At 43.3% G+C, this 25,649-nt stretch overlaps 1 protein-coding gene across 1 annotated transcript in view; it reads left to right on the top strand.

Annotated features, from left to right (window-relative positions):
• Window positions 1-23,210, top strand: part of LOC125133200 (WD repeat-containing protein 87-like) — a 41,831-nt gene extending 18,621 nt beyond the window's left edge. The window contains exons 4-9 of the mRNA XM_047791328.1: window positions 11,365-11,532; window positions 12,076-14,927; window positions 16,209-16,369; window positions 16,828-18,183; window positions 21,061-21,339; window positions 22,360-23,210. Coding sequence (XP_047647284.1) covers window positions 11,365-11,532; window positions 12,076-14,927; window positions 16,209-16,369; window positions 16,828-18,183; window positions 21,061-21,339; window positions 22,360-23,210 — 5,667 coding nt within the window. The remainder of the gene's footprint in view (window positions 1-11,364; window positions 11,533-12,075; window positions 14,928-16,208; window positions 16,370-16,827; window positions 18,184-21,060; window positions 21,340-22,359) is intronic.
• Window positions 23,211-25,649: the final 2,439 nt, after the last annotated feature.

Below are 25,649 nucleotides of genomic sequence, written 5' to 3'. Positions count from 1 at the left end.
CCGAGTTGCCGTGAGCTGTGGTGTAGGTCGCAGACACGGCTAGGATCCCGCGTTGCTGTGGCTCTGGCGTAGGCCAGTGGCTACAGCTCCGATTTGACCCCTAGCCTGGGAACCTCCATATGCCGCAAGAGCGGCCCAAAGAAATAGCAAAAAGACCAAAAAAAAAAAATAATAATAATAATAAAATTAAAAAATAAATAAAAAAATTTATACTACAGTTGATTTACAGTGTTCTCTCATTTTCTGCTGTATGGCAAAGTAACTCAGTTATACATATATATACATTATTTTTCTCGTATTATCCATCGTGTTCCATCACAAGTGATTAAATATAGTTCCCTGTGCTATACAGCAGGACCTCATTGCTTATACACTCCAAATGCAAGAGTTTGCATCTACTAACCCCAAACTCCCAGTCCATCTCGCTCCCTTCTCCTCCCCCTCTCCCTTGGCAACCACAAGTCTGTTCTCCAGGACCATGAGTTTGTTTCTTTGCTGTAGTTAGGTTCATTTGTGCCATATATTAGATTCCAGATATAAGTGATATCCTATGGTATTTGTCTTTCTCCTTCTGACTTACTTTGCTTAGTATGAGAATCTCTAGTTCCATCCATGTTGCTGCAGATGGCATCATTTTGTTCTTTATATGGCTGAGTAGTATTCCACTGTGTATATGTACCACATCTTAATCCATTCATCTATCAATGGACATTTATGTTGTTTCCATGTTTATTGTGAATAGTGCTGCAGTGAACATATGGGTGCATCTTTTTCAAGGAAAGTTTTGTCCAGATATATGCCCAGGAGTGGGATTGCTGGGTCATATGGTAGTTCTATATTTAGTTTTCTGAGGTACCTGCATACTGTTTTGCATAGTGGTTGTACCAATTTACATTCCCACCAACCGTCCCTTTTCTCCACACCCTCTCCAGCATTTGTTATTTGTGGACTTATTAATGATGGCCATTCTGACTGGTATGAAGTGGTACCTCATAATAGTTTTGATTTACATTTCTCTAAATGATGTTGAACATTTTTTCATGTGCCTGTTGGCCATCCATATGTCTTCTTTGGAAAAATATCTATTTAGGTCTTTTGCCCATTATTTAACTGGGTTGTTTGTTTTTTTTTTTTCCCTGTTGAGTTGTATGAGTTGTTTGTATATTTTGGATATTAAATCCTTATAGGTTGCATTGTTTGCAACTATTTTTTCCCATTCTGTAGGTTGTCTTTTTTTTTTTTTTTTAAGATGGTTTCCTTTGCTGCGCAAAACCTTGCCAGTTTGATTAGGTCCCATTGGTTTATTTTTGTTTTCATTTCTTTTTTTTTTGTCTTTTTGCCATTTCTTGGGCTGCTCCTGTGGCATATGGAGGTTCCCAGGCTAGGGGTCCAATCGGAGCAGTAGCCACCAGCCTCGCCAGAGCCATAGCAACGTGGGATCCAAGCCATGTCTGCAACCTACACCACAGCTCACGGCAACGCTGGATCCTTAACCCACTGAGCAAGGCCAGGGATCAAACCCGCAACCTCATGGTTCCTAGTCAGATTCGTTAACCACTGAGCCATGACGGGAACTCCTATTTTTGTTTTCATTTCCATTTCTTGGGAGACCAACCTACGAAAACATTTGTACAGATGCTGTCAGAGAATGTTTTGCCTCTCTTCTCTTCTTTGTTTAATGGTGTCTTGTCTTATGTTTAAGTCTTGCAGCCGTTTTGAGTTTATTTTTGTGCATGGTGTGAGGGTGTGTTCCAATTTAATTGATTTACATGCAGCTGTCCAGGTTTCCCAGCACAACTTGCTGAAGAGAGTATCTTTTTCCCGTTTTATATTCTTGCCTCCTCTGTTGAAGATTAATTGACCGTAGGTGTCTGGTTTTATTTCTGGGTTCTCTATTCTGTCCCATTGGTCTGTTTGGGTACCAGTACCATCCTGTCTTGATTACTGTGGCTTTGTAATATTGCCTGAAGTCTGAGAGAGAGATGCCTCCTGCTTGGTTTTTGTTCCTCAGGATTGCTTCGGCAATTCTGGGTCTTTTGTGGTTCCATATAAATTTTTGGATTGTTTGTTCTAGTTCTGTGAAAAATGTCATGGGTAATTTGATAGGGATTGCATTAAATCTGTAGATTGCTTTGGGTAGTATGGCCATTTTGACAATATTAATTTGTCCAACCCAGGAGCATGGATTATCTTTCCATTTCTTTATGTCTTCTTTAATTTCCTTGATTAATGTTTTATAGTTCTCAGCATATAAGTCTTTCACTTCCTTGGTCAGATTTATTCCCTAGTATTTAATTTTTTGGGGGTGCGATTTTAAAAGGTATCAGGTATTGTACTTTTGTATTCCTTTTCTAATATTTCATTGTTAGTATACAGAAATGCAACTTACTTCTGAATGTTAATCTTTTTCTTTTTTTCTTTTTTTTTTTTTTGTCTTTTTGCCTTTTCTACGGCTGCACCCAGAGCATATTGAGGTTCCCAGGCTAGGGGTCTAATCAGAGCTGTAGCCACTGGCCTATGCCACAGCCACAGCAACTCGGATCTGAGCCGGGTCTTCAACCTACACCACAGGCTCACGGCAATGCCAGATCCTTAACCCACTGAGCAAGGCCAGGGATCGAACCCACAACCTCATGGTTCCTAGTCGGATTTGCTAACCACTGAGCCACAACGGGAACTCCCTGAATGTTAATCTTGTATCCTGCTACTCTGCTGAATTTGTTGATCAGTTTGAGTAGTTTTTGTGTGGAGTCCATAGGGTTTTCTATATATAGTATCATGCCATCTGCATAGAGTGGCAATTTTACCATTTCTCTTCCAATTTGGATACATTTTATTTCTTTTGTTTATCTGATTGCAGTGGCTAGGACTTCCAATACTATGTTGAATAAAAGTGGTGAGAGTGGGCATCCTTGTTTTGTTGCAGATTTTAGCAGGAAGGCTTTCAGCTTTTCTCCATTGAGTATTGTATTTGCTGTGGGTTTGTCATAAATGGCTTTTATTATATTAAAATATGTTCCCTCAATACACACTTTGGTAAGAGTTTTTATCATGAATGAATGTTGGATTTTGTCAAATGCTTTTTCTGCATCTATGGATATAATCATATGGTTTTTGACTTTTCTTTCTTTTTAAATTTTTATTATTGTTATTATTATTATTATTATTTGTCTTTTTGCCACTTCTTGGGCTGTTCCTGTGGCACATGGAGGTTCCCAAGCTAGGGGTCTAATCAGAGCTGTAGCCGCCAGCCTACGCCAGAGCCACAGCAACTCGGGATCCGAGCCGTGACTGCGACCTACACCACAGCTCACGGCAACACTGGATCGTTAACCCACTGAGCAAGGGCAGGGGTCGAACCTGCAACCTCATGGTTCCTAGTCAGATTCGTTAACCACTGCACCACGATGGGAACTCCTTTTTTTTTTTTTTTTTTTAGGGCTGCACCCATGGCATATGGAGGTTCCCAGGCTAGGGGTCTAATTGGAGCTATAGCAGCCGGCCTATGCCACAGCCCCAGCAATGCCAGATCTGAGCCGCGTCTGCCACCTACACCACAGCTCATGGCAATACCAGATCCTTAACCCACTGAGCAAGGCCAGGGATGAAACCTGCAACCTCATGGTTCCTAGTCAAATTCGTTTCCGCCGCACCATCATGGGAATTCCAACTTTTCTTTTTTTAATATGGTGTGTGACATTGATTGATTTGCATGCGATCAACCATCCTTGTGAACCTGGGATGAATCCCACTTGGTCATGGTATATGATCTTTTTTATGCATTGTTGGATTCAATTGGCTAAAATTTTCTTGAGAATTTTTGCTTCTATATTCATCAAAGATATCGGCCTATAATTTTCTTTTTTGGTAGTATCTCTGCCTAGTTTTGGTATTAGGGTGATGGTGGCTTCATAGAATGTCTTTGGGGGTGTTCCTTCTTCCGCCTTTTGGAATAGTTTAAGAAGGATGGGGATAAATTCTTCTTTGTATATTTTGTAGAATTCACCTGTGAAGCCATCTAGTTCTGGACTTTAAGCTCTAGGGAGTGTTCTTTTTTATTACATATTCAATTTCATTTCTAGTAATCAGTCTGCTCAAATGATCTATTCCTTCTTGATTCAGTTTTGGCAGGCTGTAAGTCTCTAGAAAGTTGTCCATTTCTTATAGGTTGTCAAATTTGTTGGTATATAATTGTTCATAGTATTCTCTTATGGTTTTTTTGTAGCAAATAATCATTCTTGTTCACTGCTTTATCTCCAGCTTTCAGCACAGAGCCTCACATATAATGAACGCTAAGTAAATCTTTGTTCAACAGGGGAGTGGCTTTCATATACACAAAGGCTTCATTAGTGATGAAGATAGACATTAATGTGTCAACAAAATTATGTCTACAAAAATGAACATCCCAATGAAGGGGGATGGGCTGGAAAGCTGGGTTCCTGTATTATTTTATTTTATTTTTTATCATTTATTTATATATATTTTTTTCTACTGTACAGCATAGTGACCCAGTTACACTTTCATGTATACATTCTTTTTTCTCACATTATCAGGTTCCATCATAAGTGACTAGACAGAGTTCCCAGTGCTACACAGCATGATCCTATTGCTTAACCATCCCAAAGGCAACATTCTTCATCTGTTTACCTCAAGCTTCGAGTCCCTCCCACTCCCTCCCCTTCCCTCTTGGCAACCACAGGTCTATTCTCCAAGTCCATGATTTTCATTTCTGTGGAAAGGTTCATTTGTGATGTATATTAGACTTCAGATATAAGTGATATCATATGGTATTTGTCTTCTCTTTTTCTGACTTATTTCACTCAGGATGAGAGTCTCTAGTTCTATCCATGTTGCTGCAAATGACATTATTTTGTTCTTTTTTATGGCTGAGTAGTATTCCATTGTGTATATGGAATCATATCTTCCTAATCCAATCATCTATCAGTGGACATTTGGGTTGATTCCATGTCTTGGCTATTGTGAATAGTGCTGTAATGAACATGCGGGTACATGTGTCTTTTTTTTTTTTTTTGCTATTTTTTGGGCTGCTCCTACAGCATATGGAGGTTCCCAGGCTAGAGGTCGAATCAGAGCTGTTGCCTCCGGCCTATGCCAGAGCCACATCAACGTGGGATCCGAGCCGTGTCTGCAACCTACACCACAGTTCATGGCAATGCCAGATCATTAACCCATTGAGCAAGGGCAGGGACTGAACCCACAACCTCATGGTTCCTAGTCGGATTCATTAACCACTGTGCCACGACAGGAACTCCCACGTGTCTTTTTTAAGGACAGTTTTGTCTGGATATATGCCCAAGAGTGAGATTGCAGGGTCATATGGTAGTTCTATGTATAGTTTTCTACGATGCCTCCATACTGTTCTCCATAGTGGTTGTACCATCTTACATTCCCACCAACAGTGGAGGAGGGTTCCCTTTTCCCCACACCCCCTCCACATTTGTTATTTGTGGACTTATTAATGATGGCCATTCTGACTGCTGTGAGGTGGTATCTCATGGTAGTTTTGATTTACATTTCTCTAATAATCAGTGATGTGCATTGTTTAAAGTGCTTGTTGGCCATCTGTATATCTTCCTTGGAGAAATGTCTATTCAGGTCCTTTGCCCATGTTTCAGTTGGGTTGTTGGCTTTTTTCCTGTTGAGTTGTATAAGTTGTTTGTATATTTTAGAGATTAGGCCCTTGTTAGTTACATGATTTGAAATTATTTTCTCCCATTCTGTAAGTTGTATTTTTGTTTTCTTTTTGGTTTCCTTTGCTGTGCAAAAGCTTGCCAGTTTGATTAGGTCCCATTGGTTTATTTTTGCTTTTGTTTCTGTTGCTTTGGGAGACTGACCTGAGAAAACATTTGTAACATTGATGTCAGAGAATATTCCGCCTATGTTCTCTTCCAGGAATTTGATGGTGTCTTGTCTTATATTTAAGTCTTGCAGCCATTTTGAGTTTATTTTCGTGCGTGGTGTGAGGGTATGTTCCAATTTAATTGATTTACATGCAGCTGTCCAGGTTTCCCAGCAATACTCGCTGAAAAGACTGTCTTTTTCCCATTTTATATTCTTGCCTCCTTTGTCAAAGATTAATTGACCGTAGGTGTCTGGTTTTATTTCTGGGTTCTCTATTCTGTCCCATTGGTCTGTCTGTCTGTTTTGGTACCAGTACCATCCTGTCTTGATTACTGTGGCTTTGTAATATTGCCTGAAGTCTGAGAGAGAGATGCCTCCTGCTTGGTTTTTGTTCCTCAGGATTGCTTCGGCAATTCTGGGTCTTTTGTGGTTCCATATAAATTTTTGGATTGTTTGTTCTAGTTCTGTGAAAAATGTCATGGGTAATTTGATAGGGATTGCATTAAATCTGTAGATTGCTTTGGGTAGTATGGCCATTTTGACAATATTAATTTGTCCAACCCAGGAGCATGGATTATCTTTCCATTTCTTTATGTCTTCTTTAATTTCCTTGATTAATGTTTTATAGTTCTTGGCATATAAGTCCTTCACCTCCTTGGTCAGGTGTATTCCCAGGTATTTGATTTTTTGGGGTGCAATTTTAAAAGGTGTTGTACTTCTGTATTACTTTTCTAATATTTCATTATTTGTATACAAAAATGCAACTGATTTCTGAATGTTAATCTTATATCCTGTTACTTTGCGGAATTTGTTGATCAGTTTGAGTAGTTTTTGGGTTGAGTCCTTAGGGTTTTCTATATATAGTATCATGTCATCTGCATACAGTGACAGTTTTACCTCTTCTCTTCCTATTTGGATACCTTTCATTACTTTTGTTTGTCTGATTGCTATGGCTAGGACTTCCAATACTATGTTGAATAAAAGTGGTGAGAGTGGGATTCCTTGTCTTGTTCCAGATTTTAGTGGGAAGGCTTTCAGCTTTTCTCCATTGAGTATTATATTTGCTGTGGGTTTGTCATAAATGGCTTTTATCATGTTAAAGTATGTTCCCTCAGTACACACTTTGGTAAGAGTTTTTATCATGAATGAATGTTGGATTTTGTCAAATGCTTTTTCTGCATCTTTTGAGATGATCATGTGGCTTTTGACTTTTCTTTTGTTAATGTGGTGTATGACGATTGATTTATGTATGTTGAACCATTGTGAACCTGGGATGAATCCCACCTGGTCGTGGTATACAGTCTTTTTGATGTGTTGTTGGATTAGGTTGGCTAAAATTTTGTTGAGAATTTTTGTGTCTAAATTCATCAAAGATATTCGTCAATAGTTTTCTTTTTTGGTGGTATCTTTGTCTGGTTTTGGAATTAGGGTGATGGTGGCATCATAGAATGCCTGTATTATTTTAGCTATGCTACAAATGACTCACCTAAGCTCACTTACCAGTTTGCTTTTACTGCAGTTTTTCCTATTTTCTACTTCATAAAACAACTTCACTCTTTTCAAAATCATGTTTATTTTTATTCTATGATAACTTTTATGGGAAAAGAACCTGGAAAAAGAATGGATACATATATATGTATAACTGAATCACTTTGTTGTACAGCAGAAGCTATCATATTGTAAACCAACTGTACTTCAGTAAAACTTTGAATACTGAAAAAATACTTATTTAGGTATATTTACATGTACTAGATATACCCACTTTACGTGTATGTTTCAATGAGTTTTGACAAGTATATATACCCATGTAACAGCTACCAAAGTCAAGATATAGAATATTCCCAACTACAAGATGTTCCCTTTACCCCTTCCTAGGCAGTCCCCCAAACTCTAAGCCCCAGGTAACCTCTGATCTGCTCTCTGTATCTGTAGGTTCAGTTGTGTTTTCTAGAATTTCATATAGTAAATGGAATCAAATAGTATGTGCTCTTTGGTGTTTGGCTTCTGCTCACTCTAATGTTTTCAGATTCACCCATGTTCTTGCAAGTATCAGTAGTTTATGCCGAGCTCTAGCTTTTCAAAATAAGAGTTTCTCTTATTTCTTTTTTTTTTGTCTTTTTGTCTTTGTTGTTGTTGTTGCTATTTCTTGGGCCGCTCCCACGGCATATGGATGTTCCCAGGCTAGGGGTTGAATCGGAGCTGTAGCCACTGGCCTACGCCAGAGCCACAGCAACGTGGGATCCGAGCCGCGTCTGCAACCTACACCACAGCTCACGGCAACGCCGGATCCTTAACCCACTGAGCAAGGGCAGGGACCGAACCCGCCACCTCATGGTTCCTAGTCGGATTCGTTAACCACCGCGCCATGACAGGAACGCCTTCTCCTATTTCTAAAGGAATATTTTGCTTCTCCCTTTCTCTAACTTTCCCTGTTGCTCTTCCCTCTCTCAATTCTCTTAATTTCCAGTCAAACATCAGATGTTGTGATTAAGTTACTTTTGCCTTCCACAGGTTCTGTAATCCAAGCTGTGTTTTGAGTGCTGGACTATCACAAGGATGTCATCTTCACCCAGACTTATTCCTGAATGGAAGGACTTGACACTCCTCATAAATCATCTCTTGAAGGACATAAAGGTGATGTGTATGATATATACATGGTGGACTTGGATTAATTATCTGTCCCTACCAAGGCAGCCTGTGGCATGAACACTATGTGAGCCACTTTGAAGGGGCCCTCCCATACCGTAGCTAAACAACTCCCACTTTGAGATTAAGATGGTAACATTAGTTATAATTAGAACATATTCTGGGGGAAAACAAACAAACAAACAAAAAAAAACCCCAGAAAATGGCTTTAAATAGATTAAATAAGCAGAAGGCATCTCTGTTTTATATAGTGTCAAGGAATCATGTTCTTTTTCTCTCCTTTCTACCTCCCTAATATTTAGCTTATTATCCTAAGATTACAAGACAGTTGCTACACGTCCAGGTGTCAGCTTTAAATTGCAGGCAAGTAGAAGAGCAAAGGTCAGAGAGCACAGAGGTGCGTCAGCTTTGGAAGACCATGGTGCTGCTCTGTATTGCCAGAATTTCTGGGTCCATGGTTACCCTAAACAAGATCCAAGTTTTACTGGGATGGGAGGAGGGGGAAGAGGAAGGAATGGGACACGATATAGAGTAAGTGACAGTAGCGCCAGGCACAGACACACTGCTTGGGTTGAAGATCGCCTTATTTATTTTGAGTGTGTGTGTGTGTGTGTGTATGTGTGTGTGTGTATGTGTGTGTGTGTGTTGTCCTTTTAGGGCTGTACCCGAGGCATATGGAGGTTCCCAGGCTAGGGGTCTAATTGGAGCCGTAGCTGCTGGCCTACACCACAGCCACAGCAATGCCAGATCCTTAACCCACTGATTGAGGCCAGGGATCGAACCCGCAGCCTCATGGTTCCTAGTCGGATTCGTTTCCGCTGCGCCATGATGGGAACTCCATTGCCTTATTTTAACGAGCCCTCTGTACACAAGCATTGACAGTGCTGAATGAGTGAATGAATTATTTGTACATGAAGTCTGGAAAATCTGGTGCTTAGCTAATGGAATAAGGGATATGTACATGAGCTTTCTGGTTCAGTGAAGAGGGGTGGGTGATTAGGAGCTCAGACACCAGGATTCTCTAAACTCTGCTGCTGTCACTGAATGTGCAATGACAGCAGGTGCTAGAAGTTCTCCAGCTCTCTGAATTCTGTATTCTCTCAGAACACATAAATATCTGAAAATGAGAAATATAGGGAGAAGAGAGATGCTGAGTTGTGGCTAACGGTCTCAGTACAGTCTCAAATCTCCTATGAAAAAAAAAGGAAGAAAGAAAAAAAAAATGGAGTTCCCATCATGGTGCAGTGGAAACAAATCTGACTAGGAACCATGAGGTTGCCGATTCAATCCCTGGCCTTGCTCAGTGGGTTAAGGATCTGGCATTGCTGTGAGCTGTGGTGTGGGTCGCAGATGTGTGGGTCGCAGATGTGGCATGGATCTGACGTTGCTGGGGCTGTGCTGTAGGCTGGCAGCTGTAGCTCCAATTGGACCCCTAGCCTGGGAACCTCCATATGCCATGGGTTTGGCCCTAAAAAAAAAAAAAATCCTCTATGGCTGCAAGAAGCAGGCATGATGGACATTTTGAGTAAAGAGGTATTAATACGTCAGTTTAATTGAGCATTTCATTTTCCAGATTCAGTGGTCATAGTGCACATTCTATTGCAGAGAACTTGGAGAGTTAGATTCATGGAGTGTTATTCAAGAGGCAGGTGTAGCACAAGTATCTACTGAGAGGATGGACTCAAAAGCAAACTTCACCAGCCTCAGTTTTGGCTGGTCAGAATGAGGAGTTTGTATACTTATAGCCTAGGTACATGGTACAGTCACTAGAAGGCAGTATATATATGGTACACATTCTACTATGTAACAAGTTAAAAGGTAACATATCTGGAGTTCCCTGATGGCTCATCAGGTTAAGGATCGGTGTTGTCACTGCTGTGGCACTGGTTGGATCCCTGGTCCAGGAACTTCCACGTGCCGTGGTCATGATCAAAAAAAAAAAAAAAGGTAACATATCTCCCTTGATAGATGTGTGCGCACGCACACGCGTGCACACACACACACACACACACACACACACACGATTCAGACTGTTAGAACTGGAGCACAGCTAACTCCACGTTGTGAATAGTCTAGCTCATGCTTCCCTTGGGTGCACATAAGAAAAGGGAAGGAGATGCATGCTGCACATGATGGACGTTCCATGTCTGTGAAGTTTGAGAGTCCCACAGGCTGTATATCATGACTGTGATTGTGACAGGAGTGGCCCTTAGGGTGTAGACAGGAACTTTTGAAGTGCTGTTCTGTGACATGTAGAGATATTTGCCAACGTTGGGTTCCTTTGCCATACTCATATAGATACGTATTTCTTGCTTTTGAAGATTTTGTTTGTTTTATATAGTCATTTGTTAGTTGTTTGTTTAATGTCTGTTCCTCTGGACTCATCTCTGGAGAGCTAAGGCCATATCTCTTCTGCTTGGCATTGTATCCCCAGTGTCTGTCATGGAACATACTAGCCCTTCTCAAATGTGGTCTCTCATCTGACACATAGAACACAGAAAATGATTTGGAGGGCTGTTTGTGTTTTCTCTTAAGGATGGTACATAACTAGTAGCATTCTAGATGCATAGGGAAGAATTAATTTTGTATGTAGAATGGATACTTTGGTATATTAGGGCTTACTTCTTTTATGGAACTTTGGTTGAGAAAGGCTAGAAGGTACTTTGATAAATTAGGATGCATTCTGGGGGTGAGGGAGGGATGACTCCCTCAATAGTGCTTTCTAATAGGAGGGTGAATAAATGTTAGTTAGCTAAAGAACAACACATTTCCACTAATCCCGCAATAAATATTCATTAAATGAATGAAGTGTGTGGGGACTCAGTCCTCTTAGCTCAGGCCACTCTTCTCTCTCAGGTTGATAAAAAAACAAAGAATGATGTGGTCGTACTGAGTGACTGGCCTGAGACTCTATACGAAGAGCCTTACTATCCAGAGAGCAAGCCTTTCATCTGCTTCTACTCCACTGACGACAACTATTTTGTCTCCTTAAACTGGGTGGAAGATCATTCAAAACAAATGCAGGTAAAGCTACCTCGTCTTTTTCCCCTTTGTTCTTAAACCACTTTACACATAGCATCATATCTAAACTGCCCTCATCACCGAACGATGAGGGAGATTCTAAGTTAGCTCATTGTAACACCCATGTCCATATCCCAGTTTGACCTGGATGCAGTGATCCTTCTTCCCCTCTAGTCATCAGGTTCACAGAATTCATATTCCCCGTAAAGTAGGCTAAAGGCCTTAAGCATGATGCTTCTATCATATACTTGACACCCAGCACCAAGAAACTCCTAAAGTTGAGCTTCCAAGTCTTGTCTTAAACCCATAAGAGGGAACAGGGATCTAAAGCTTCAACCCTGGAGTTCCACTGTGGTGCAGTGGGTTAAGAATCTGTCTCAGGTCACTGCTGTGGCACAGGTTCAGTCCCTGGCCCAGGACCTTCCACATGCCATGGGCACGGCCAAAAAGACCCCCAGAAACATAAACATTCAACCCTTCCCTACCCTCCCTTTTGGGAAGTAACCTGCCTCCGTGGTCAGACTTTCATCTCTCATCCTCTTCTAGGCAGTACTTTGGATACAGAAAAAAGATACAGAAGTGGAAGGAATAATAGAGAAGATAAAGTTTCGTGTGATGGATCAAGTGCCACCCATCCAAGCGATGGTCCACACGGGTTCCTACCACTTGTTAATTGCTGATTGTGGTAACATGCACCTGTGGCTTTTCGGCGATCATCATCGAGCCTTCACATTTCTGGGTACTGTACCCTGTCGTTTCTCCATCACCAGCCTCTGCTATGACTCAGAAACTGAGATGCTGCTTTCTGGTACTTTGGGGGCCGTGGTTACCTGGTTTATCTTGCCAGGTGGCAAGGGCCTCCAGATGGCACAAACTGTGCTTCTCCCTGGTGGTGAGCTTGTACAGGGCTTTTCCCTGAATGGCCCCCAGGGCTCCCTTCTGGCTCTTTGTGAGAATAAGGTGAGAGTCTTCACCCACCAGGGTCAGGGCCAGCTGAAGGAGGTAAAGAAGTTCACGTCTATGACCAGTGGCTCCACCATCACCTGCTCCTTCACTTGTGTCTCTCAGGGCTATTTCTATGCTGGAAACACGGATGGAGAAATCCATGCTTGGGGTCTAGACCGAGGTAATTTCCTCCACAGCTTCCAGGCTCACTCCTCATCAGTGATATGTGTCCAAAGCCGGCCAGAGACCCATACCTTACTAACAGCAGGCAGTGAAGGCATAGTGAAGGAATGGGACCTTGCCGTTGGGAACTTGCTACGGCAGCTGGACATTGATAAGGATCTGCAGAAATTGCAGTTTGTTGATAACACCACTTTTTTCTACCAGACTAGCTGCACTTTCTCATTGCACCACCTCCCCTACTTTTATAGCCTCTTCAATGTCTGTGGTTCTGCTCCCCAGCAGGTGCGGCGGGTCTGGTGTGGCCCTAATTGGACTCGGATCCTATGTGCCACTAAAGATGGTTTGTTGCGCTTCTTGTCTCCAGTAACAGGAGACCTCCTGCTTATCACCTGGCCTCTAGTTGTCATGGATAAGGCTGTGGCCTGGGCCTATGACTCCGAAAGAGAAGAGCTCTTTGTGGCAACCGTCAGTTCAGAGGTGCTGGTGTTTGATGCAACACGCTCTCCTTGCACAGCCAAGTATCTTGTGTGCACTTCAGTAAACCCTGAGGATACAGTAAGATGCCTGGCCTATGGGCAGTCCCATTTGGGTAAGGGCCTAGTAGGATTGATGTTCTGTGGGCATGAGAGTGGCATTGTGAGAATCCTCTCTCACTACAGCTGTGCCCGAATAGAGAGGACTGTTCACTCTGGGGCAGTATTGGCGTTATCTACCCTAGAAGGTCCCCAGGAATTCTCCTTGCTCTGTTCCTATGGCATGGATAATATTGTACATGTGACAGAAGCTGTGCTTCAGAAGAACAAGGTAATCCTGCAGCCTGTCAGTAAAATTATCTGTGGTTGCCGCCTAAAACACGTGATACTCTTGCCAGATTCTGTGGGTGCCATCACTGAGAACCACTGCTGGCGTCTCTGGCACTATGAAGATTTTCTGACACCTTCAGAATCAAAACAAAGTCCTGTGGTTCAAGAGACTAAATGCTTGCACCAGTGTGCCATCACTTCATTTGATGTCTGCCTTTCCCTGAAACTTTTTGTCACAGGAGGCATTGATGGCTCCGTCCGGATCTGGGACTTCCATGGTAGTCTCATTACTGAGTTGGACTCAGCATTACATTTTGGCCCACTCTGCTTTGCCAATAATCGGGGTGACCTGCTTTTGACTTTCAACCAAAGTCTTTACCTGGTATCCTGCTTAAAATTGCTCCCTCCCGCTCAGCTGATTCACTTAGCTGTCTTAAACAATGCAGATGAAATACAAGAAGCCCCTAAACCCTTCCTGCCTAGCTTCTTCTTTTCATTTGAAATAGTATTTGTACCCAAGTTTGTCTACTTTGGTAAAGGGCTGCAGGGGCTAGAGGCCCTTGTTAACAAACGGGTCATTGCCTTTGACAATACTGTGCCCCATGTGGTAGAGGAAGAGAGACATATGTCCTCTGTGGGATTTCAAGAGGGACCCAAATTGCACTTTTTGGAGGATAAGCATATTGACTCTTCTACTCTCAATCCCAAGCATCATCGTCCCCCGCACGTGGTTCCTGCTCAGTTACGGCTGGCCGGCTGGGATGGATTGAAACCCTACCATGTGCTACGGCACTTCTTCGGTCAAGGGAGGCAGTGGCCCTTTCCTCCTGATGGTTACATCCCCAATTCAGTGATCCGTGCCCGCCTTTGGCCTGAGGGTAGCCCAGTCTTCCTACACTGTGACCTGTACTCATCCTACCAAGATAAGGATTGGGACACAACTGAACTCAGCAGACGCCAGGCACAGTCAGCTATGACCCCAGTAAAAGAGAAACTCTCAAAGAGTAAACAGGGGAAACGACTTTTCTATGATATTCTCGTAAAGTTGGCCAGCCAAAATTGGATGGGAAGAAAACATGATGAAAGACTTATAAATATTTTAATTGAGGCCATCCTCAACCTCACAGTTTACTGTTCTATAGAGCAATACAAGACATATATTAGTGTCCTGGCACAAATTTTTGCCTTCTATCAAATTCCTTCAAGGTGGCGCTCCGAGGCTGCCAGTCGCCTCCTAGAAGATACAGCACATTCTAATCCACGGATCCGTGAAATAGCCTGGGAGGGGTTAGAGAAGCTAGGCCTCATGAGCCATCTCTTTGCTGTTCCACTGGCTGTGGGATTGATGGACAGTGATGAAAATGTGCGGGCTAAGGCCTTATACCTCATGGTAAGAGTCACAGGCATCCAAACTAAGAGTATGCTGGTAGGTCTGCTGAAGAGACAAGAAACTCTCCAGGAAATGCAGTAAGTTAAGTGGTGGCCTTCTTCCCTCCTATTCATTCTAGCTCCTAACCTCCAAAATCTGACTCTTTTTTCTCCTTCCCCTGACTCTTCTTTTTTTTTTTTTTTTTGCTTTTTAGGGCCACACCTGCAGCATATGGAAGTTCCCAGGCTAGGGGTCAAATCAGAGCTGGAGCTGCCGGCCACAGCCACAGCAGTGCAGGATCCAAGCTGTGTCTTCAATCTACACCGCAGTTCATGGCAACGCCGGATCCTTGACCTGCTGAACAAGGCTAGGGATCGAACCTGCATCCTCACAGATACTAGCTGGGTTCATTAACACTATGCCACGACAGGAGTTCCCCAACTCTCAGTTCTTTTCCTCTGCCTATGTTCTTTGTTTCTATTTGTGTCCCCCCAACTCCCCAGTGTCTAGCCCTCTTCTTTTGTCCACTGGCTAGCCTGTTCTTTCATCATTTCCTCACTTCCTTAAGATTCCTCAAAGAATTCCTGTTGTGGCTCTGACATTGTTTAGAACCTGACATTGTTTCTGTGAAGATGCGGGTTCAATCCCTGGCCTCGCTCAGTGGATTAAGGATCCAGCATTGCTGCAAGCTGCAGTGGAGGTCACAGATGCAGCTTGGATCTGGTGTTGCTGTGGCTGTGGCTGCCAGCTACAGCTCCCATTCGACCCTTAGCCTGGGAACTTCCATAGGCCCCAAGTGCGGCCCTAAAAAGAAAAAGATTCTTCAAGACTCAAGTTCCAGGGTTCCCATTGTGGTTTAGTGGTTAACGAACCTGACTAGGATCCGTGAGGATGAGGGCTCAATTGCTGGCCTTTCTCAGTGGGTTAAGGATCTGGCATTGCCATGAGCCGTGGTGTAGTTCACAGATGAGGCTCAGATCCCGAGTGGCTGTGCCTGTGACTGTAGTGTAGCCTGGTAGCTATAGCTCCAATTCAGTCCCTAGCCCAGGAACCTCCATATGCCACAAGTGCGGCCCTAAAAAGCAAAAAAAAAAAAAAAAAAAAAAAGGCTTAAGTCCCTACTCAAGTCTTCCAGCCAAAGAAGCATCTTGGATCACCCCAGCTACTCTATTCCTTGCTATTGTAGATTCTTTCTTCTTTATCCATTCTTTACTTTGGAGTACTCTGTCTTAGCTACTTTATCCCTGCCTTTTCCATTGTTCTTTAACCTCCTCCTCCTCTTTCCCCTCCCCCCACTTCTCCTCCCCTGCTCCTCCTCTTCTTCTAATTTTGTTTTATTACTGGCTCAGATTATCCTCCTTTCCCCTTGACTTTTGTAGGCAGGACTTTATTGGAGAAGTCTCTCTGGACCAGCTGCTGGGAATTCAAGGTAGTGGTATCCGTGACCTGCTTACTCAGGTGGAGGAACGGCTAAATGAGAACCTGACCTTGTTACATAGAGATGAGCAACTTCCTTCTTCTTTAGATAGATCAAGGGCTGGTGAACCTGAGGCCCTTGCTGAGCAAACACACATACGTCTGTCAGAACCAGTAAAGATTACCAAACCGGAGCAAAGAATGACAAGTGCTACAGCGAAGAGCCGAAATCGTAGTATGTATGGGGTGACATATGGGGCATATTTGGGGTCCACTGGGCACCAAAAAGCAGAATCAATAAGGCCAAGGTATATAAAAAGATACCAGTGGTAACAGTGGTAAGGAGAATTTTTTTCACAGAAAGTAATCTTCCTGGTAAAGATCTACCCCACAACAAATACTAAGGTCTTATTTCTCTGGGATATGGAAATTGGGATAAAACAGCAGGCATTTTTGTATCATAAAGCTTCAGTTTCCTTTTTTTGTACCTCTTATGTCAGTTCATTGAACTAGATTTTACAAAGGATCTCATTCAGGATCTCTGGGCTTTTCTTAATTACTTTTCTCCCAATATCTCTGCAGTTAAAAAAGACCTGAGAGTTACTGAGAAGCAGAGATGGAAAGCATTGTTCAAAATTAGCCCTTCAGAGCATGAAGGCAAGCAAAGAGAAGCCAAGGAAGCAGGGCAAATTGACACCCAGGATGTTGCTTTAGAGCCGGAGCTGCCACCATTAAGTACTTTCAGCCCAGTCACATCCCAGAAGGATGTTGAAGAATCAAAGGAGGTCATGTTGGAGGCCACAAAAGCCATGGAAGCCACAGAAGCTTTGGAGATCACAGAGGAAGTGGAGGCCACAGGAGCTGTAAAGGCCATAGATCAACATGGCATGAACGATTATGGAGACTTGATCCATAAGCTGGAAAGAAAAGAACACTTGAAAAGACTTTGGAAAAGAGCATTGGAAAAAAGCCGTGAAAAAGTAGATACGCAGTTAAAGGAGAAAAAACAATTGAAGGACATTCCAGAGATAACTGAAGAAGAGCCCAAGAAAGAAGTCGTACAGGTTACTGAGCAAGAAAATGTGAAGAAACTTGGAATGAGTGGTCGTGGTTTGTCTGGGACCCCTGGACGCACAAATAGATCAGACACCAGATCTTGGCGGGATGATATTTGCTACCTTGTCACTTCAAGGATAGCAAGTTCCAGTTCAGGAATATTAAGGGATCTGGGTCAAGAATTGGTGGAACTGGCTCAGGAGATGCTTGGTCCTCAAGAGCCCAGCTGGGATCTCTTCCAAGAGATCTGTCCTCTTTTAAAGGACTCATCAGAATTGAATGACAGAGTGACAGAAGAAACACCTGTTACAACAGAAAAAGTGGTTACAGACGTTGTTGAGGAAGACGAGGTAGTAAGATCAAAAGAACAAGGAAGTAAAAAAGCATTAAAGAAAGACAGGATGCTTTCTCATGTCAAGAGAAAGAATATTACTTTGTTAGAAGATGACCTAGTATTAGAGAAAAGGAAATTTAAAGTAAAGAAACTAACCACACGCAAAGGGAAAATAACTAGGGAAGAAAGGAAACTGAGTAAGCAACAGAAGAAATTAATACATGGAAAGGAGAAACTGACCAAAGATGATAAACTGATCCATCAAAAAGAAAAAATAGTTTTGGAAGAAGAAATACTGGCTTCCTCACAAAAATTAGCCAAGGAAGAGCAGAAGTTAAGCCTGGGCAAAAAGAAGGGGACTGAAAAAGAGGAGAAACTACTAGGGGAGAAAAAGATGGTAAACTGGAAAGAGGGGAAGGTAACCCCAGAAGGGAGGATGTGGGACTGGGAGAAGGTAATCCTGGCCCATACAGAAGGCAGGTGGGCCCAGGAAGAGGGGTTGCCTGCCTGGAGCAAGAGGAAGTTGTCCCATGTAGAGGAGGAACTGGGTGAGGAAGAGGGGGAGCGAAGCAAGGAAAGGGAGGAAGAAAAGCTGGGAGAGGAAGAGCTGAGTGAGGAAGAGGAGGAAGAAGAGCTGGGGGAGGAGCTGAGCAAGGAAGAAGAAGAGAAGCTGGTAGAAGAAGGCAAAGAACTGAGTGAGGAAGAGGAAGAAGAGGAGCTGGGGGAGGAGCTGAGCAAGGAAGAAGAAGAGAAGCTGGTAGAGGAAGGCAAAGAACTGAGTGAGGAAGAGGAAGAAGAAGAGGCGCTGGGGAAGGGAAGGGGGGAGCTGGGGGAGGAAGGGGAGGAGCTGTGCAAGGAAGAGGAGGAGCTGAGCAAGGAAGAAAAAGAGAAGCTGGTAGAGGAAGGCAAAGGACTGAATGAGGAAGAGGAAGAAGAGGAGCTGGGGGAGGAAGGGGAGGAGCTGGAGGAGGAAGGGGGAGAGGCTGAGCAGGAAGAAAAAGAGAAGTGGTAGAGGAGAGGCAAAGAACGGGTGAGGAAGAGGAAGAGAAGAGGAGCTGGGGGAGGAAGAGAGGCTGGAGGAGGAAGAGAGGAGCTGAGCAAGGAAGAAAAAGAGAAGCTGGTAGAGGAAGGCAAAGAACTGAGTGAGGAAGAGGAAGAAGAAGAGGAGCTGGGGGAGGAAGAGGAGGAGCTGGAGGAGGAAGGGGAGGAGCTGAGCAAGGAAGAAAAAGAGAAGCTGGTAGAGGAAGGCAAAGAACTGAGTGAGGAAGAGGAAGAAGAAGAGGAGCTGGGGGAGGAAGAGGAGGAACTGGGGGAGGAAGGGGAGGAGCTGTGCAAGGAAGAGGAGGCACTAATCCTAGACCTAAAAAAACAAGTGGAAAAAATGATGAAAAAGTACCACAAAAAGAAGAAACACATCTGGGGTATGGAGAAACATGTTGAGGAAGAGGCCCAGAAAAGGGAGATACTGGCTCAGGAAGAAGAACATTTGTCTAAAGAAGAGGAAGGACTGTCTGGGAAAAAGGGAAAACAGGCATTAGAAAGAGGCATCCAGGCAGGGCAAGAGATTAAATTGACTGGAGAAGAAAAGAAATCATTAGTAAAGGAGAAAAAAGAGGCCCACAAAAAGAAACAAATCCAAGAAAAGAAAAAAAAAGTTGAGAAAGAAGACCAGAAGGAGAGGCAGGATAAAAGAGAGGAGAAAGAGGCCAAGGACAAACAATTAGCCTGGAAAGGAAAGAAACTGGGCCTAGAAGGGGAGGAAAAATTTGAAGAAATGGGGAAATTGTCACACCGAGAAGATAAACTGACCCAGAAAAAGGCTAAAAAAACTTGGGAAAAGGAGAAAAGGGAGAAAGAAAAAGAAAAAAAAGAGAGAGAGGAGAAAATAACCAAGAAAAAGAGACAACTAGCCTTGGTAGCCTCGGTTAAAAAAATGGACGTAGGAGAGAAGGAGCAGGCTGGGGAAATGGAGACATGGTCACTGAGAGGAAAGGCCTTGGAAGGAAGGAGAAAGGATTGGAAAAAGGAGACATTGGCTGAAAAAGTGGAGAGAGAAGCTGAGGGAAAAAAAACAGCCAGTGAAAAAATGAAACTGGCTCCAAAAGAGGAGAAAAAGATAGAGAAAATTGAGAAAGTGCCCCAAAGAGAAGAGAAACAGGTCATGGAAAAAGAGAAGTATAAGAAAGAGGAGAAATGGCTTGGGAAGCATAAGAAAGCCCCTGAGGAAAAAAAACAGTGGACCCGAGAAAAGGAACAACTAGCCCTACAAGAGGAGAAACAGGCCCAGAAAGAGAGCATATGGGGTCAGAAAGAGGAGAAAGAGAGTGATGGAAAAAAACAATGGACTTGGGGAGGAAAGAAATTGTCCCTAACAGAGAAGGAACAAGCTGGTGAAATGGAGAAAAGACGGACTCAGGAAGACAGTAAATGGGCTGAGGAAGAGAGGCATGTTGCTGAGAAGGAAGAGGCAATAACCAGGGAAGGAATCAGCATAACTAAGAGAAAAGAAAAAACAACCCAAGAAGAGAAAGAAATTCTAGAAGAAGGCAAATTTTCTGTGGAAAAAAGGAAACTTGCCTATGACATTAGGACCAGGGAGAAAGGTGTTGCCAAGGAAGAAAAGAAAAGACTCAAAGAGGAGAGCATACAGGCAATGAGGAAATTGGATATGGGAGTGGGGATTAGTTCTGAAGAAAAAGAGGCTACTTTCAGGGAAAAAGATACAAGGAAGAAAGAGAGCCACCTGTTGAGGATTATGGGGAAAACAATTAGAGAAAGCAGCATAATGCCACGGAAAGAAGTAAAAATACTCGAGGAAGAGCAGTCCCTCACTATGGGAAGGCGTGAAATTGATGGCCAGAGGTGCGGATTTTTTAAGAAACGGGAGGAAATAACCAAAGAGACAACACTGACTGGTGAAGAGAGGTTGGAGGAGGACCCAAGGTTGTTAGAGAAGGTCCAAGAAAAAATGCTGTTAGATAAAATCCAGGTAAAGAGTATGTTAAAGGAGGTCCAGAAGCAAAATCTGTTAGGAAAGAAACAGCTGAAGAAGCTTCTGACGATAACTGAAGAGAAGAAACCAGAACAGACTCGGGTAAAGTGGTTATTGGAGAATATCAGAGACATACTCTCCGAAGGATTATCTGAGAGTTTGATTGAGAAGGAAATGAAAGTTCCAACTAAGAAGAGGATAGAGAAGGAGCGCCTCACGGAGGAAGGAGAAGAGGAGGAGATTCTGCCTAGGAAAAAGAAAGCAAAATACCCGATTAAGAAGGAGAAAAAGAAAGTAAGCCTGGGTGAAGAGGAATTGGAGGCTCAGAAGCATAAGAAAAAGGGTTCAACACAAAGAAAGAAAGAAGAAGAGAGATTGACTCAGGAAAAAGAGAAGCTGAGTAAAAAGGAAAAAGAAGACCCACATGAGGCAGGGAAGGAGCTTCTCAGCAAGGAGGAGTGGGAGAACCTGAGTGTGGTGGAGAAAGAGGTGGAGGAGGAGGAAGAGAGCCTGAGTGAGCAGCAGGAGAAAGAGGACAAGGAAGCAGAGGAAAGGCAGGCAAAGCAGAAGGATGAGGAAAGCATGAGTAAAGAGAAAAAACAGGGGAGCAGACTTTGGGGGGTGATGCTCTCGAAAAAGGAGAGAGTACTGAAAACCAAGCTCCCAAAGGAAGAAGTGCTAGAAGCTGAGGTTCTTGCTGAGGAAAGGAAAGGTACATCTAGAAAGGAAATGGCTCCTGAGAAAGAGAGACTGCTTTATGGAAAGAGAGGTCCCACAATTACGGATAAGTCTACGTGGCCAACAATTAGGAAGAGCCCCTTCGAAACACAACACCTGGAAGCCCTGGAAAAAGACAAGCAAATACCCCTGAAAGTGTCAGGGGATCATTTGGATTTGGAAGGACAGAAAAGTCAGCTTCTTAGAGCACATGACATGAAACATTCATGGAGAAGACAAGATGTGCTCCTGGAGAAAGCCAGGGGCATGTTTTTACAAATCATGGAAACAGGCTTAGAGACCCAGATCCCAGAAGGCCTCCACAGGCCAAAGTCCCACTTACTTGATACTATCATAGAACCACAGAAACCTAAACAGAGGCCCAAGGGGGGCAGGCGGAAGTGGTTCTTGAAGTATCAGGATTCTCCAGTGTGCAAAATTGAGGGCCAGTCCCCAGCCCCAGCCCCAGCCCCAGCCCCATCCTTTACCTCTATGCCAGATAAAAGGCCATGCCACTCAGAAGTAAGATTCTCAGATGAGGACTGGGTTAATAATGCCTTAATAAGGCTGGAAGCAGGAGGACAGCTTTCAAGGGACAGTTTCCATAGACTGAGCCAACTGCTCAAACACTTCACCTCGAAGAGATATCTGAAATGGACGCATCTGTCTAATCTTACAACCATTGCTAAACACCTCCAGCAGAACCTTCAGAAAGGTCACACAGATATATCACAGCACTATAAAGATGTTTTGAGTCCATTACACTTAAAAGTGATCCCTCCGATTAGACAAAAAGAAATGAAGAGCTGGCTAGAACCTTTCCCTATCCCTGAACCAGTGTTACTATCAGCTGCTAAGAGGACTCAAGCCCCACAAGTTCCCAAATGGCCTCTCTTAGCTGAGTCCTATATGAAGAAGCAAGTACAACAGTTATCTACTTCTATCACGGAATTAGGGCACCTTCATCCAGTCAGAAAGGATGTTCCTACAGCTGTCTATCCCTCTGTGGATAAAGAATCCCTGTCCTTGGACTTCCAAGCCTTGAGGGGAAGGGATGAGCTCTCCAAATTTAGCAAGGCAAAGAAGAAAGCCCTGTGCATCCCTACACCAGTGTTACCATCAACTACCAAAAGGATTCAAGACCAAAAGGCTATAACTTGGCATCTTTTAGGAGAACCTTACAGGAGTGCACGGGCCCAGCAGTTATCCAATGTTCACAAAGAGATGAAAATGCGGCATTTTTGTCCTGCCACAAGAGACATTCTCACAGGCACCCATACCTCTGTGGAAAAACAAACTCTAGCACTGATGTTTCAGAAGGATCTCAAGGCTCTTAAGGGTAAAGGCAGGCTCCTAAAGTTGCCCCAGCTGGGGAAGAAGGCACAGCCCATCTCTAAAGAAAAGGAAGAGGTGCCTCAGTGGGAGACATTTGTGGCATTGTACCATGTTTTGAAGATGTTGCAGGAGCGATATGCGAAAGACAATGCTGCTTGGATGGAACAGTTCTCCGGCCTCATGGACCTGTACCAACTCCAGTCCCCTGGCATCCAGAGGCTGCTACTAGAGTTGCTGCAGAGAAAGAAACTCCCACCTCAAGAGACCATCGACAAAAAGGCCCTGAAAACCAAGGAGCTGGTTCTTGGTGAACGGTTATTCTGTGGCCTGTGTTGTGGTAGCGCTCATCCCACTTCAGATCCCCTTGAGTTCCAGGATGTTCTACCCTTGCCTGGGAAAAACAAAGTGCATACTCTCCAACCTGTGGGCATTGCCAAGTATGGGTTCTTAGAACTTGCCTGGAAAAGCCTACCACAAGTCAATCCTTACCATTGTGAAAGGCTACCCAACATCCCTACTCCCACTCTCTGATTTGGCCTAATAATAAAACTTTGGGGTCTTATTGGTAAACAGGCCTGGGCCACAGATGTTAAGCCTTATTGCCAGTTTCCCGCTTCAAGGTGGGGCTAGACAAAGACTTGTTTTCATTCAGCTCCAGAAACTATTACTATGTACTGAATAAAATGACTCTTCTCATCTGTAACAAATATTCTGGCTTATTTCTCTTCCTCCCCAAGCCTAGAATCTTCTAGAAAGAAGCCAGAAAAAGCATACAATCTTTGTCCTAAGAGGGACAAGTTTTCATTCAGTAGGCTATATTATATATCCTTTGGAGGGCAAGGGCCAGTGTTTAATCGCCTTTTGATAGAAAAGTCTGTCCTGGCACGCAAATTCTTTGGCTACTATTTTTTTCCTCAAAGGATCTTGAAGGGACAGCGTCTGGCACAGGTGAACTTCTGATTATTTAGCATGAATATGAGAGGAAGCAAATAAGACCCATCACAATTTTGCCCATTTATAAACTTTGTTCTTCACTCAACCTCTCTAAGCTTTTCAGTGTTTTCATCTATGTCGTGGGAATATAAAGTGAAATCATGGGTGAGGGTGCCAACTTTGAATTCAGAAGTTTGTTTTTGTTTTGGCCATGGGCCATGGCATGCAGTGACTTGATGTGGGATCTCAATTCCCAGACTAGGGATTGAACCCAGGCCAGTGGTGAAAAGTGCTGAGTCCTAAATTATCAATTTTTTTGTATGGCACTGTGCTTTTTATATTCTATTTATGAAATTACTACCTACTCTCAATATTCTATTTTCCCCCCTAGAGCTTTATTATTTATTTCCCAGATTTAGTTCAATTCATATGAATAAGGGGTATGTTTATATGTGTTATGGGGGTGGGGGAGTATAAAGTAGGCATCAGGATTTTTTTCCATACATAAATTCAATTCACCCAGCAAAACCTATTTTGTCTTACATACGTGAGCCTGTTTCTGGACTCTGCATTTCCATTGGTCTGTCTATCCTTGGCCAAGGCCATATGGATAGTTCTTAGACCATAAGGGACAGTTAGTCTCGATGCCTGCCAGTACAAGTCCTCCAGTTTTGTTGTTGTTGCTCTTGTTCCTCCCCTCTTCCTCCTCCTGCTTCTTGAAATTTGTCTTATCTGTTCTTGGTCCCTTCCAATTTCAAATATACATATATGAGAGCTTGTTTGGAGGTTCTAGCAGGGGAGCGCAGCTACTCGTATACCCTTTACTGAAGAAGAGTCCTTCTCTATCGGGGATGGTCGTCCTCTTCTTCTGAGCCTGCAGCTTCGGGAGAGATGCTCGTGGAGAGGTGAGGGAGGAAGGGGATGCCTGCCTAGTCAGCTAGATCAGCCGAATCAACCCTGGCGATCAATGCGGTGACAGATGTCGCAGCCAGATCACCCTCACATCCATATATATATATATATTTGAAAATATACACACACACACACACACACACACACATTATTTTTATGGCAACACCTGCAGCATATGGATGTTCCTGGGCCAGGAATAAAACCTGAGCCACAGATGCAGCCTGTGCCACACCTGTGGCAAAGCCAGATCCTTAACCCACTGCACTATGCGGGAACCTCTGGGGTCAGGGATCAGATCAGAGCTGCAGTTGGCAACCTATGCCTCACTGCAGCAATGCTGGATCCTTTAACCCACTGTGCTGTGCCAGGAATCAAACTTGCATCCTGCCATTTCAGAGACACCCCAGCAGGAACTCACCAAGTATATTTTAGAATCGGCTTTACAATTTTACACACACACACACACCCTGATGGGTTTTGTGGGGGTGAGGGGGTAGGAACGTGCAATAAATATACAGCTTTGTGGAGTTCCCATCGTGGCACAGCGGAAACGAATCCGACTAGGAACCATGAAGTTGTTGGTTTGATCCCTGGCCTTACTCAGTGGGTTGAGGATCCGGTGTTGCCATGAGCTGTGGTGTAGGTCGCAGATGCAGCTCAGATCCCAAGTTGCTGTGGCTCTGCTGTAGGCCAGCAGCTACAGCTCCGATTAGACCCCTAGCCTGGGAACCTCCATATGCCATGGGTGTGGCCCTAAAAAGAAAAAGACTATATATATACTGCTCTGGTTGAAAGAGATGAAATTATTTCAACAGTCTGCCAATTTACAAACACAGTATACATTCTTTCATTTATTTAGTTATTATTTCATCTCAATACAGTTCATAATTTTCTTTGTAGAAATTTTTGCATGTCTTTTGTTAGATTTACTGCTAGGTATTTGATGTTTTTTAATACTATTGCAAATGATAATTAAAAATAACATTTAAAAGTGTTGATGGTACATATATATACAATTTTTTAAATGTTGAATATTTAAAATATAGCCAGCAACCTTAATTTCATATATTAATTCTAAGTGCCTGATTTTTTTTTTCCTTTTTTTGCTGCACCCCACCCATGGCA

This window comes from Phacochoerus africanus, chromosome 8 (assembly GCF_016906955.1).
Source record: "Phacochoerus africanus isolate WHEZ1 chromosome 8, ROS_Pafr_v1, whole genome shotgun sequence".
NCBI classification, from domain to species: domain Eukaryota; kingdom Metazoa; phylum Chordata; class Mammalia; order Artiodactyla; family Suidae; genus Phacochoerus; species Phacochoerus africanus.
Note: the sequence above shows the minus strand (reverse complement) of the source record. Positions and strands in the feature narration are given on the sequence as shown.